General features: G+C 42.6%; 1 protein-coding gene across 2 annotated transcripts in view; it reads right to left on the bottom strand.

Annotated features, from left to right (window-relative positions):
- The window catches only part of LOC138064056 (transportin-1), a 55,591-nt gene extending 42,946 nt beyond the window's left edge, over positions 1-12,645 (bottom strand). The window contains exons 1-3 of one of the 2 annotated variants that reach the window (XM_068924820.1): positions 12,459-12,645; positions 12,154-12,267; positions 8,732-8,807 (exon numbers count right to left, since the gene is read on the bottom strand). In XM_068924820.1, coding sequence (XP_068780921.1) covers positions 8,732-8,807; positions 12,154-12,258 — 181 coding nt within the window. In that variant the 5' untranslated portion in view covers positions 12,259-12,267; positions 12,459-12,645. Of the gene's footprint in view, positions 1-390; positions 479-8,731; positions 8,808-12,153; positions 12,268-12,458 lie in introns of those variants that run through there. The other variant, XM_068924821.1, reaches the window with a different exon arrangement.
- Between the last annotated feature and the right edge of the window lie 333 nt (positions 12,646-12,978).

The raw sequence follows: 12,978 nt of genomic DNA, 5'->3' as shown, positions 1-12,978 counted from the left end.
TTGGGCTTCTTGATGCTCTCTCACCAATCTGATGCAGTATTCTGAACCATTCAAGCTGGTAACAAGGTCTTACTTCACTCACCTAATTAATCCTTGTGCTCCAATAGCTATTTTACAAGACAGATTGGCACCTAACATTCACCTTTTGTATACTGAAATAGTGACCAAACTTCTACTTATCTGACAAAATCACTTCTTCAGAGAGAATGATTACCCTAATCCCTAATTCATTCACTGCCAAGTACTGTCTAAGCAGCTTCCACTGGGAAGCCTGTCTTAATTTCCCTACGCACTTAGTTTAGGGCAAAGACACTTGAGAGGGAAAAACAAACAAACAAACAAAACAAAAAACCACACACACAAGTACACATCAAAGAGAGATGACACTACCTTTTAGATGTTCCCAAACTGCAACAATATCCAGGGTTAATTATATAGTCTGGGATATTGCAGCAAATCGTACCATCATTACACTGCACTGTGATTTCTTATTAAGGATTCTTCTGCTCTTGATAGTGGAATTCCAGCACCGATTTAATTGCAGGATCAGGAGGTGATACATAAAACGGTATTAGATAGGAAAAGAGCTGAGATAACCAGTTTGTGGGCATATGATAGAGAAGCTGAAAGCAGGAGTGAAACCAGAGGATTAGTTCTTTAAACCCTTTGTGTTCATGCAAGCTTGTAGAGCTGTACAAATTTTTGCACACGGATTGATCAATAGTCACTATTAGCTAGAATGCAAAAACTTGCATAATGAAGCAATAAACCAACTATTGGTCAGCAGTTCAACAGCCTTCCCACATTCTACACAGATCAGTTTTATTTACAATACTTTCTTCAGAACTTTGCTACTTATTACCCAATAAATATGCAACACTCAGCATCAATAGAACATTTCCAGCTTTATTTTAGCTTCTTACAGACAATCCTGTACTTAGGCAGTTGTGTCAAACTTTTTTCCATGACTCAAAAGTCAATGGAGCACTGATTAATTTCATACTAGCCACTACCTTTCGAGGTCATTCAGGTATTCAGACACGCTCAGTGTTTTGAAATATCTTCAAACTTGCTTCTGACACGATAGGAGACTATACCAGTTTAACCTTCAGTATAGTACTTTGAGCTTAAAGTCCAGCATCAAACACACACACACAAAAGCGGGGCTCTTTCTGCTAGAAAGCTCATGAAGGTGTCTCTGTATTGTGTTTCTGTCTGCATTCTTATGCATTAGAACAGAAGGAAATAACAATCTTTTGCTTCTCCGATGACACTGCTCAGGCAGGATCCTTATTCTTTGGTTTCATCTCTTTTAGGAGACTGTCAATTTCTCATTGAAGGATTAGAAATATTCATGAACAAGTAATCTCAGTCAAGATTTCAATCACATTTTGCATTTGTATGCATTAAATCCACATCACTAGTTAAAATACATGCAGAATCATAGCTTCTTCCTAAAAAAGACTTAATAGCCAGGAACTGAAATCAGCAGACAGAACAGTTTTGCTTTAAAAAAAAAAAAAAAGTTACACCTTAGCATTTGAAGTTGCCAACATCACAAGAGGAATAAGGCAAAAATGAGCTATGCTCATAATCACTGTATCACATTCTGTCAGCGGATAAACACTTACTTTCATCCAAGTCACTCAATTCTTTTAGCTATCCAGAAAGTTACGTTCTAAGGAAAAAAGGATTAAAACAAATGATGAAACAAATGCTTGGCTCAAACACCTTACAACTGTACTACATCAAGTAGTGCTTGGTGGATAAAACTGTTATTAGGAAATGACACCAGCAATGCCTTCCCTTTCTCTAGGGGAACACCACACAGGGGTGCTGGATACTAGCCTTCTAGGTACACTTAAGATTTGACAAGAAAGGCAACAAAGTAAACATCATCGAGTAGGACAGTCTGACTTTTAAAAGTAAACATACAAAGAAATACCCCTTGCAACAAACTGCATTCACATCCTGAGACATACTAAGGAAAGGCTTCAAAGAGCTGTCTGGACACCCTCTAACTTATCCAAAAAATAAGAATAACAGATGTATTTATTGTGGGGCCAAAACAGACCTTACCTAAGACTACTTGAACCTCAAAAAAAGGCACAGCTAATGAGAATTAGAGAGTCTGATAGCAGTAAGGATCAGGACAAGCCTTAAAACTTGTTTCCTCTAGGTCCAAAAACCATCTGAGGGAAAGCAGATATTCCAAGATTGCCCTAAAGTGACTTTGCTTACAGTAAACAGTACCTTTGAAGAGCCTAAACCAATGTGAACAAGCACCTGAGGGCACTAGGCTAGTAAGAAGGTACTACAGACAAGGAACTTTCTATTGCATCTGTCCTTTTCCAATACTCTTTCTGTGTGGGCTTCAGGGATATGGAAGAGCTAATAATGGAGATCCCATACTCTCTGATTCTGGATGCTCAGAGAATAAGGAGTTCCAAGAAAACATTCCCGAAGCACTGAATCACATTACACGATCCACTAGGTAACTTCAAAGTTTCTTTCAAGACTCTATTAAAAAAAAAAAAAAAAGAAAAGAAAAAGTCACTTCCTGCATATGGCATGCATGCCAAAAAACCTACTTAGGAGAAGCATTTTCCTTAAATCTACATTACAACCTCCGTACAAGGGGAGGAAAAGGAAGAGATTAGGCATCACACAGAGAAAAACAAGGAATTTTTATATGGCCTCAGGTAAAATTAACGTCTCATAATTTGGTTTCACCCTAGATATTTAAGGACCTCAACTACTTTATGCACTGATTACTGAAACTCAGTTGTGTTTAGCTTCTATTTGTAACTCTTAACATATCTGAGTTTAATGGAAAAAATATTTTGCTGCTGTTTAAGTAGGACACTATATGTGTTACGCAGCATTTCAAAATGTAAGGACAGATTAGTCTGATTGGATTACAATTCAGAGTTAACATCAATCTGATTCACTCCTTGGCGGTTATTTTAGTCTATTTAATAATGGTATAGTTCTGGAAGATAGCATGTTTGGCAAGCCAGGGGCTGCTTCATTTTAATTAAAGCTGCAGAACCACTTTTCCGGACTAAGCCTGCTCATCAAAAACACTTCTGAGAAACTGAAAACTGGTTAATCAACACCTGACCCCACACAACAGTCTTTTTCTTGCTCAGCTTCAAGGATCTTTTAACACCAACCTACTGAGAAAAGCCATAATAGAATAGGCTTATGAAGTGCTGTCCAGATAACAGTTCAAATTTTGTTTTCCAATGAGCACTGGAAAACAATCTCATCAAATCCACAGCACAAACTCAATCCTAGTAACAGTTTATAAAAAGCCATTTCAAATTCTGCTTGCAGAGCTAGATGAATCGTTAACAGCATTCTTACTAAAATAATAAAATAAATCACCACCCGTGGTAACTTTTACTGGGGGGGGGGGGGGAGCCTTTCTTCATAGTGATATTCCATGTCACAGTAAGGCACTCTGAATGACTAAGTTATCACATGAACAAGATCAAGAGTTGCAGAAAGGCTTCAACTCATTTATAAAAATCCAATGCATTTTGAAAATAAACTTAAAAGTCCACCCATAAAGGCTGTAATAAAAACCTGTACTCAAGCAGTCTTCCCAATTCCAGATCATTCACTTTCAGGCTAGAAGTTCATCTCAAATATCATATCATAGTGTTTATAATAATCTATCTACTAAGATAACACTCAGACCTATGACTAGAGTTCCCACGTTAGGATGGGATGAAGAGTCAACTACTACAACATGATCCAAAATCAGAATCACAAAGACTTTGCATAGCCATCTACACTGTTTCAGCTATGTGGGCTAGCAGACAGCTATAGTTATCAGGACCATTAGGCATTTGTCTCAAATGTATGTTCCCATTAGCTAAGGTCCCAGCAACAGCCCAGCAGCACTTCTAAAGGAGAGGGGAGAAGGAACCAAACTCAGACCTTTACAGAAACCACAAGCAAACTAACAATGCCCTCTATCTCTTGTCTAAGCAAGATAAAATCTGTCTGAATCTTAACTAGAACAGAATCTTAACTAGATCAGTTGTTGTGTCCTTTTCATCACTATATAAAGAGGTGCTAAGCATCTCATAGCTTATCTAACAAGTGGTAAGCTTCAATAACACTTCTGTTCTTGCAGTTTTTGTATAAAAGCATCCACCAACAGGAAGGCTGCATTAGGTCAAACGAATGCCGAATAGAATGTCATATTAATTCTGAAACCATACACAGACAGCTTCTTTTTCTGCTCTCACAGGTGCAAGGACCTCATTCAGGAACGGATACAGGCATAAACATAACATGCATAGTCTACAAACATTACAGATTCTCAATTTAGTTTTTCCTTAGAGTTGGTTGGAGAAATGCTGCCAGGTAGCAACACAGTAGTCTGCTGATGAAAACAGGCAGTGTCACCTCAGAGTATGACGATACCACCTCACAAAACAAAACATTATGGCATGATTATGAAAGAGTCACCATACTCAATACTCCTTAATTGACAAGCTGAATTACTAAAAACGAGAGTGTATTCTTAGTGAACGAGAACAGCTATCAACTTGTGATAATTTAGAGCAAGTCTGATCCACCTCTCGTTCACAAAGTTCAGGACGCTGCATAAGATAAAGCAAGGTATAACTTCAAGTTAAAAAACAAAGCAAAACAACCCTTATAGGGAATTGACAGAATTGTCCTGCAAAAGGACAGGAAAATGAAATTAAAGAGGAAGTTATTTTTGTATTTCTTAGAGGAAAAAAGTCCCAGAGATCTTAAGAACATTCGTTTACAGAAGGCATAAACCAAGCAAGGCTTAGAGTATGAACTATTTGTTTTCTGATACCTAGAAGTCCTGCCCCTGACCTGCCTCATGCATCAGATGTCTGGAACGAGTGTCTCAAAAGTCCCTTAGCTAGAGGCTAGAACTGGCTCATGCGAAACAGAGAGATGGCTGAAATGAAAACAGCACTTCCATCTTTTCCTTCAAGGAAACAGACTTAAGTAGGGAAAATAGAAAAAGAACAAGGAAAGGAGGATTTAGATGCATGACTTGGAATAAAGAAGAGAAGCTTCAGGCATGCGGAGAAAGAAGCAACAGAAACAAAGACAATACTCTCTTACAGCATTGGACTGGCTTCTGTTTCAGTCAACCACACGTGAAAAAAAATGGTATGAAGAAGAGCAGTTACATGCACACACTCCAGAAAATAACCAGTTAACGGCAGAGAGGCCTACAGAATCCTGGGCTCAACTCGGGATATTAGAAGAAACAAACAAAAAAACAAACAAAAACAACTCAACATTGCAACTCAATGCAACTACATTATCTGCCTGATTTTATACCTGCCAATGCAAGAAGGGACAGCTATGGTAACAGAGGATCTGAATGATATTTTCACTTACAGATAAAACCAAAATTCTTTCACTCAGACGTTTTCAGGTTAATCCAGACTCCACTTCTCCCAATTAAGGAAGGTTGCCACGCAGCATGCATCCTGGGAAGCACCTTGTAGAGACCTTCACCTCAACTGCTAATGAGCTGGGATCATATTTAAGTCCATCAGTTTGCCTATTGTCTGACTTCCAGGACTGCATGCAGGACTTTCATCAATGTTTTTTATATTCTGGAATATTTGTAATGTCCGGGTTTGTCCATATATTCAAAGCTATCTTTACAGATGCACAGTAGTTTAAAAAAAAAAAAAGAAGTACTTCAAGCTATGGTACGCATATGCCATAACTGCATATATTTCCACTAATGAAAAGGTAGCAAGGCAACATATGTTTTCAGGAAGATCCAAACCTTTGATAGCTTAACAAGGCTCGCAGAAACTTACACACAGACACACACATGTGCGATAGCACCACAATAGACTTAAAAACAGCAAGCAATAAGCATCTAGGTACAGGAGCCTGAAGAAGCTAATATGGGGCGAGGAGTTTTGCAACTGAAAAAGGAATTCTTCTGATGCTAGAACTAAACAAATCCCCAAACCACGCACAAGATCTACCTAAGTATCTTACAGGCAGGCCTTAGCGCAACAGCTAACTTTGCAAGTGAAGTTATTTGCTTGCAGAGGTAGTGGAGGCATAAGACTCAGGCCAAAGATTATTTGGTACAACCTTTGCCACGGTAAAGTGAGTGTATTTAACATGTTTTATTAAACACCACAGAATGTCCACATTCAGGAGCTGTCACCTAAGCGTATCTTTAGGCACAGGTACCTCAGCAGCAGTTGCAACTGTTGCAAAAGCTGAATCTAAGTTAGTCACACCTGGTATCAAACTGAGCTCTCTTGCTCATGCACTAGCTATCAAAATATCTTAACTTCTTTTGAATAAGCCGTCTTTCCATTTCTTTTCATTCACGTCTCTTGAATAAGAAGTTGGAAGCTTACATCTACGGCTCCTTCCGCTGGGATGGCATGACCATAACACAAACATGAACTTCTGACAGTATGAACGTTAAGTCTCATCTTGGCTCTGAGATGTACGTGCTCCAAGGTGCGCACTAGTTCTTTCCCCTTGCCAACAATCTCGGCAAGGCTGTGGACAGGCTGCTAACACAGCCTTCTGCAGGAGAAAGAAGGAAAGAATACTTTCCCAGTTGCACTGAAGACTGTTACCTATCTGATGAGTTCAACATGTTTTTTCCTACTGGTCCAAAAGGGGATGCAAGAGCACAGCAACTACTGAACGACAGTTCCAAAGGTCTCCTTGCCTTGCCTGGGCAGGCCTAATGACAGATGATTGACCAATCAACAGCCCTCAGGCATCCCTCATTAGTCCTGCCCAAGGAAGGTACCAGTTTACTCAGATCTTGGCAAGTACTATGAAAAGGACCAACTAAGTTCAGTCTCCTAAACTTTCAGAATATAAGGTAAATATATAAGGTAAGAACAGCTGCCTTAGACAAAAGGTTATGACTGTGCAAATATTTCACTGATGTAGGACAAGAGCTTCTCTGAAGCAGTAACTGCTTCTCAGTAGTCACACAAATGACCTACCAGTAAGAGATACCAGTACAGATTGATCTTAAACACCTACTTCTACAAATTAACTTTCTAGATTCCACGGCCCCCAGAATTTTTTTCTCCCCAGACATAGCAGCTCTAAAGCAACTATTCTGTAACTGTTAATATCTCCTACTCTTAATTCCATCCCAAATTGGTGTACATAACCATTAAGAAGCAAAAAAGGCTATGGGATAGTCTGAAAAGATCTGTTGGAAGGAGATCCTAATACATACCTAGGACGTCAAGCGGTGAATGGAATGAAGAAAGTGAAACTAGCAAGTAAGCCAGAATTAAAAAAATATGTTGAAGAAAAAGCTGTGGAGCAACCTTTTCACCATATCCTTTGTATAAACTCCAGATCCCACTATCAGACTTACTCCGAGTTTTATTTTTGCTGTCAACAGTATAAAGCACATGAACAATTAAAGCGTGATCGCACACTTCCGAAGCGGGTATTGGATAATTTAGATCTACGCTGGCATTTTGCTCAAAAATCATGGTCAATTCAGTTTCTGAAAGCTTTCTCTCAAACTTGAGATACGCCCCCAAGGCCTTAAGGATTATCAGGAGACTTACTACATAGAACGCCCCAAAACACTGGGATATGCTCCAGCCTTCAAAAATGAAAACATACTTTCCTCCTTCTCTCTCTTCCCTTCTTCCCAAAATAAGCTAACAGCAATAACAAAAACACTAGTTCCAACAGAAGATAACCGTTTTGAATGTTACGGGGCCACATGTAAGTCAAATCTAAATCAAAGTGAAAAAAAAAAAAACACTTGAAAACTTAAGAGAAGAAGCACTAGAAGGCAGAAAAATACACTGGTACCATGATACCAAGCAAAAGAAACCCTCCAAAAAATCCAACATATTGATAAACAAATGTTAAAAAGCCAAAAGAGGTGCTAAAACAGATTCTGAAACAAATCTCTACCTTTGGCAAAGACCTCACAAATCAGTGGCTGCACTACACTGGGGTAAAAACAAAGAAACAAACCCAATATCCTTTTACAAACCCTAATCATTGCTAAGGAACTGTCCAAATTTACACAGTGTGCCACACAGTCTGTGCTAATGCCCATAAGAATAAGCCAACAGCAAGTATACAGTGGAACTCTAACTGTATTTTACTAGAATTAAGATTCAGAATTAAGATTTGGACAGACAGCATCTTCATACCACTCCCATATGTGATCTGCAAAATATTTAATAGGCTGAAGAGCACTAGTGAGATCATGATCCTAACTGGATTGAGCAGCAAGTTTTACAATGTGTATATAGAAGCTTCTAGAATTATAAGCTTTATTATTATTTTTATTTTTTATATCATTATAGAAGCTTATAGAATTAGAAGCTTATTTGTGACCTTACATCTTCATTCACCTGAAGTGCCAAGTTACTCCTCAACTTAACTACAGTCCAATACAAGTGCAAAGCTCCCACATTTTTGAAAAGATTACACAGGACATTCAGAATGGAACCTATTCCAAGACCTTGAAACAACTTATTGATAACAGTAAATCGTGATATCTTTTACCAGAAGGATATCCGAGAGCGTAAACAAGGTTCTAAATGTGTATGGAGATTAACCAGGAAACTGACTGTAAGAATCAGCTCCCTATTTCTTTCAAACTAAGGAAACTCAATTCAAGATTTTTTAAAAAAAGTATCTAGAATAAATAATAAAAAAAGTCAATACCTCGAGAACTTACCTTCAGACTTTAACTTTGTAAGAACAAAAATCAGGTAGTTGTTAAAATCCGGATACTGATTGAGTTGTTCTAGTTTCTGGAGAGAAAAACTGTTAAGGAAAGTTGAATCTTTACACACAGCACAAACAGCTTTCTGGATATAAGGACTATTAAAGGAAGTTATATATTTTCATAGTGTCATTTCAAATAGCTCTGACTATAAGCCCACAATATACAGAATAAGAACTATTTGAAAATAACTCATGTAGTTTTACTACACAAGCAAAAAAAAAATCTTTCAGTTATGCTGAATTCTGGAAAACAAAAAAAATCCAGGGATATAAACATTAACAAATTGTTAAAAATATTTTAAGGTCACAAAGAAAAAAAAAAAAAAAGAAAAAAAGTGAGTCCTCTGTACTGTTTTGGATTTCATTCCAAACCTAAGGAATTCAATGAGATAATCCAAAAGTACAGCTTCCTCTCCGACAAAAAAGGCATTTCAACATGAAAACACAAGTACTCATGATTTTCATAAGCTACTCGCTTTCTTACTATTAGGCACACACTTCTTTAGGATGCTAACTAGCTACAGCCTCTGCTTTAAGTATTACGAATTCATTTAATCGTAAATGGTCAGATACTTTGTACTACAAAGTTTATGCTTACCCACCATCACTTAAAAGAAAATTTTAAACAAAACCGTGTTTCAGTATACATGCCCATTTTCTACAGTATCAGCTCTCTGAATGAGCATCTCACTAGTAATAACAACTTCTTTGCTATGTGCTTGGGGAGATGGCAGGAAGACTTACGTTTCTGAACGGCTACAAAGGTACACAGTTTTTCTAAATAAAAAGTGTCATTTCCTCAGGCTCAAATTTGCAAGCATTCTGCTGCTGCTTGGCTAGAACAGTGATTTGCCATTTTCCTTAAAATGTGCTTTTGTGCTCCAGTATTAATTGGTATTCTTCTACTCCGCGATAATATTTTAAGTCATAAGCATGCAGTGTCATCACTGAGTTACCGCCACACGGATGAAATCCGGTAGGCTTAAACAATCAAGACTTATTTAGGCAAAATCAATTTTCAGAAGAAGTAAGATTATTTGCTTCACAGGCAGTTACTTTACTGACTACTTAGCTGAATCACTAAGCGTTCAAAGTATTTAAACTGTAGCCAAATACAGCTATTTAGCACTCGCTGGCCCAATAAGTCCCTTCCAGTTCCAAAAGATCTCCTTCCTTCCAATGACCAACAGCCAGTTCATCTAGTCTAGTTCATCCGTCACAAATTTACAAAACTCCATTTTTAGATATTTAGGTTGCTTGCCTCAAATAGTAACTTTACTACAGAAGCCTGCTGTCTTCCCTCCTTAGTAAAAGAGGAAAGTATACTTATCACAGCCCTAAGCTCCTTTGCTGTGAAACACACAGGAAATCAAATGTAAACAGAAGGATGGTTGTAGCAACTGAAATTAATACAGAGTATTCTATGCAGCTCCTAGAAATGAAACAATATAAACCTGAAGATAATTGTCAAAGGTGCCATGTCAAAAAGCTTTTTTAAGGACAGCCAAGTAGGGAAGCAAGTTTCAATTCCCCTTCCCCCCCCCCCCCAACTTCAGAAGTATAATCACCAAAACAGCCAGACAGACTTTACTAATAACTATGAACCTGCTATGGCTCAAATAGGAGGCAGCAGTGGAAGCAAGTAGAAAGAACTGAAAGAGCAGTAGTAAATAGAAACTTAATTAGAATATACCTAATTGCTCTAGGAACCAGAGGACACGTTACAGGTCATTCTTTCTTTACTGCTTCTTCATTCGTTTTACTTTCCCTACCTCCCCCAAGATATGTTTAATATCTTTATCTTTAAAAAAAAAAGTTTCAATATCTAATATTTGAAAGGCTCACTGAGTCAGAATTTTGTTAATAAAGAGTTTTGGCTAACCTGTCCTTCCCACCTTATTATATCTGAGCTACAAGCACTTGAATCTGCCAAAAATGTATCAGAGAAAAAGCTTGAAAGTCAACACACCGATATTCTTATAAAATCATGGCTTAAGAGTCCTTTAAATTTGAAACCATCAATTGCCATCCTGCTTGGACGTGCTACTAAGTAGCATCCTGCAACACAACAGTCATCACAAAGTTTTGGGGAAACAGCCTCAAAAGACATAAGATGACTTTACATGATGACTTCCTTGAAAACACAGGTATGACTGCACAGCAGGTTACCAGTGTCATTTAAGAAGAATTTCAGATACCAGTTAATAGCATTTTCTTTAGTCAATTCCTACTCATCTTCAAAACAACGTTCACAATGCCTACCCTGCATGTACGCTGCTATTTCAAAATAAACTAAACAGATACTACTAAGTTATCAGAAATGGAAGTTTAAATACAATTTCCCATTAAGCTACTGTTGCTGAACACTTTTTTTATTTGAAATACTAAACACCTATTTAGGCATAGGGTCTTAAGCAGCAATTTGGTAAGCTCAGGGAGCAAGAGGTGGCAGATGAGAGGTTTTTTTGTAAAGATTTTGTGATTCTAACAGTGTTATTTAAAAATTTCCTCCCTCGATCTTTGTTCTGTACACAACCCTGCCATTTCTCCACTCCCGCAACTCAGGGATGAAAAAATCCACAAAGCTAATATGAAGTGCACCGCAAGCAGCACAAGAAGCCACATACAGATGATTCCCCCCCTTGCATCAGTTGTAAACAGCTTAACGAGCAGCGCTGGACGCCCAGGCCAGCAGCAACGTCCCCACGACGCAGGAAGCCGGGCACTGTCAGAGGCAACAGGCCAGCGGGAGGGCGCAGGCGGCCGCTCTGCCACCGGGTGCTCCCCCCACCAGCTCCGGCTTTCGCGTTGAACCCGCAGGCCGGAACAGCGCCGGCGGGCCCGGGCCCGGGCCGCTCCTCGCCTCGGCCCTGCCGCAGGCTGCCGGCACCCCGCGGCGGCAGCGCGGCCTCTTGGCGGGATGGCGCGGCGGCGAGGGCCGCGCTCCCGCCCCGCCGCGACGCGCCGCGCCTGGGGGCTGGGCGCTGGCAGCGGCCCAGCGTGGGGTAACCCGGTATAGTGGCAGACACCGAAGCAGCCGCGCCACGGCCAGGGCTTTAAAAAGAAAAACCGCCCCTTGGCGCCGGGCTCGCAACAGGTGCCCGCGGCGGGGGAAGGCGACCCCGCGGCCCACAGGCCGCCGCCGTTCAAACCCCGCGCCACGGCCGCCGCGCTCGGGCGGCGGCTGCGGGCAGGCCCGGCCCGGCCCGGCCGCCCAGCGCAGGCCGCGCTGCCCCCACCGCCTCCCCGGCGCCCGCTCCGGCCCGGGCCTGGCGGCAGCCGCGGCCCCGGCCCCGGCCCGCTCTGCCTCTGCCGCCCCGCCCCGCCCCGCTCGGCGCAGCGCGGCGCGGCGCAGGCCTCAGCCAAGGATACTTGTTGCACGGCTCTCTGCGTGGTGGTGTCCGGGGACTGGGACTCCTTGAGCAGCTGCAGGATCTGCTGGAGCCCCTGCTCGTCAGGCTTCCACTCATACTCCATCTTGGCTCGCTGAAAAACACCAGACAACAGGCGGCCGCCGTCAGCGGCGCGGCAGGCCCAGGCCGGGGGAAGGCGGGAGGGACGGCGGGAGGGGGCCGCGCGGGGCCCGGCCCGCTCTCCCCACGCTGCGCGCACCCCGCAACCGCCCCGAGCCCGGCCCGGCCCGGCCGCGGTCCCGGCGCCAGGCGAACGGCACCGACCTGCTCCCCGCCGCCGCCCGCTGTGCGCCGCGCCGAGCAGACTGAGTCACGGCGAATTTGCAATCTGGCCCTAAGAGCCGCGTCGCGTCCTCCTGGGTCCTAGCGCCGGTCGCGCCTCCGCCCTCCCGGGCCGCCTCGGCCCCGCCGCCGCCGGCCTCTGCCTCGTGCGTCCCTCAGCGTCGGGAGCCTGGAGGCGACACAAGACGCCCCCCCCGTCCAGCAGCGGCGCGGGCGCGGGGCGTCTCCCGCCCGGCCCCGCCGCCCCCACCCGCCGCGCCGGCCCCGCGCACAGCCCGCGGCGCTGCGCGGTGCTACGCGTGCCGCGGCCCGCCCCCGCCGCAGCGCCGGCTGCGGCCCCGCACCCCGAGCCTGGCGGCAGTGGGCCGGGGGCCGCCGCCCGAGGGGAAGCGCCGACCCAGGAGCTAGGAACGGGGTACCTCTGCCAGCTGCCTTAACGCTGCGTAGATTTCAGAATGCCTCACTTTCATGGGAATAGTACCGACCACACAAGAAATGCGGG

This window comes from Struthio camelus, chromosome W, assembly GCF_040807025.1.
Source record: "Struthio camelus isolate bStrCam1 chromosome W, bStrCam1.hap1, whole genome shotgun sequence".
Classification (NCBI taxonomy): Eukaryota; Metazoa; Chordata; class Aves; order Struthioniformes; family Struthionidae; genus Struthio; species Struthio camelus.
Note: the sequence above shows the minus strand (reverse complement) of the source record. Positions and strands in the feature narration are given on the sequence as shown.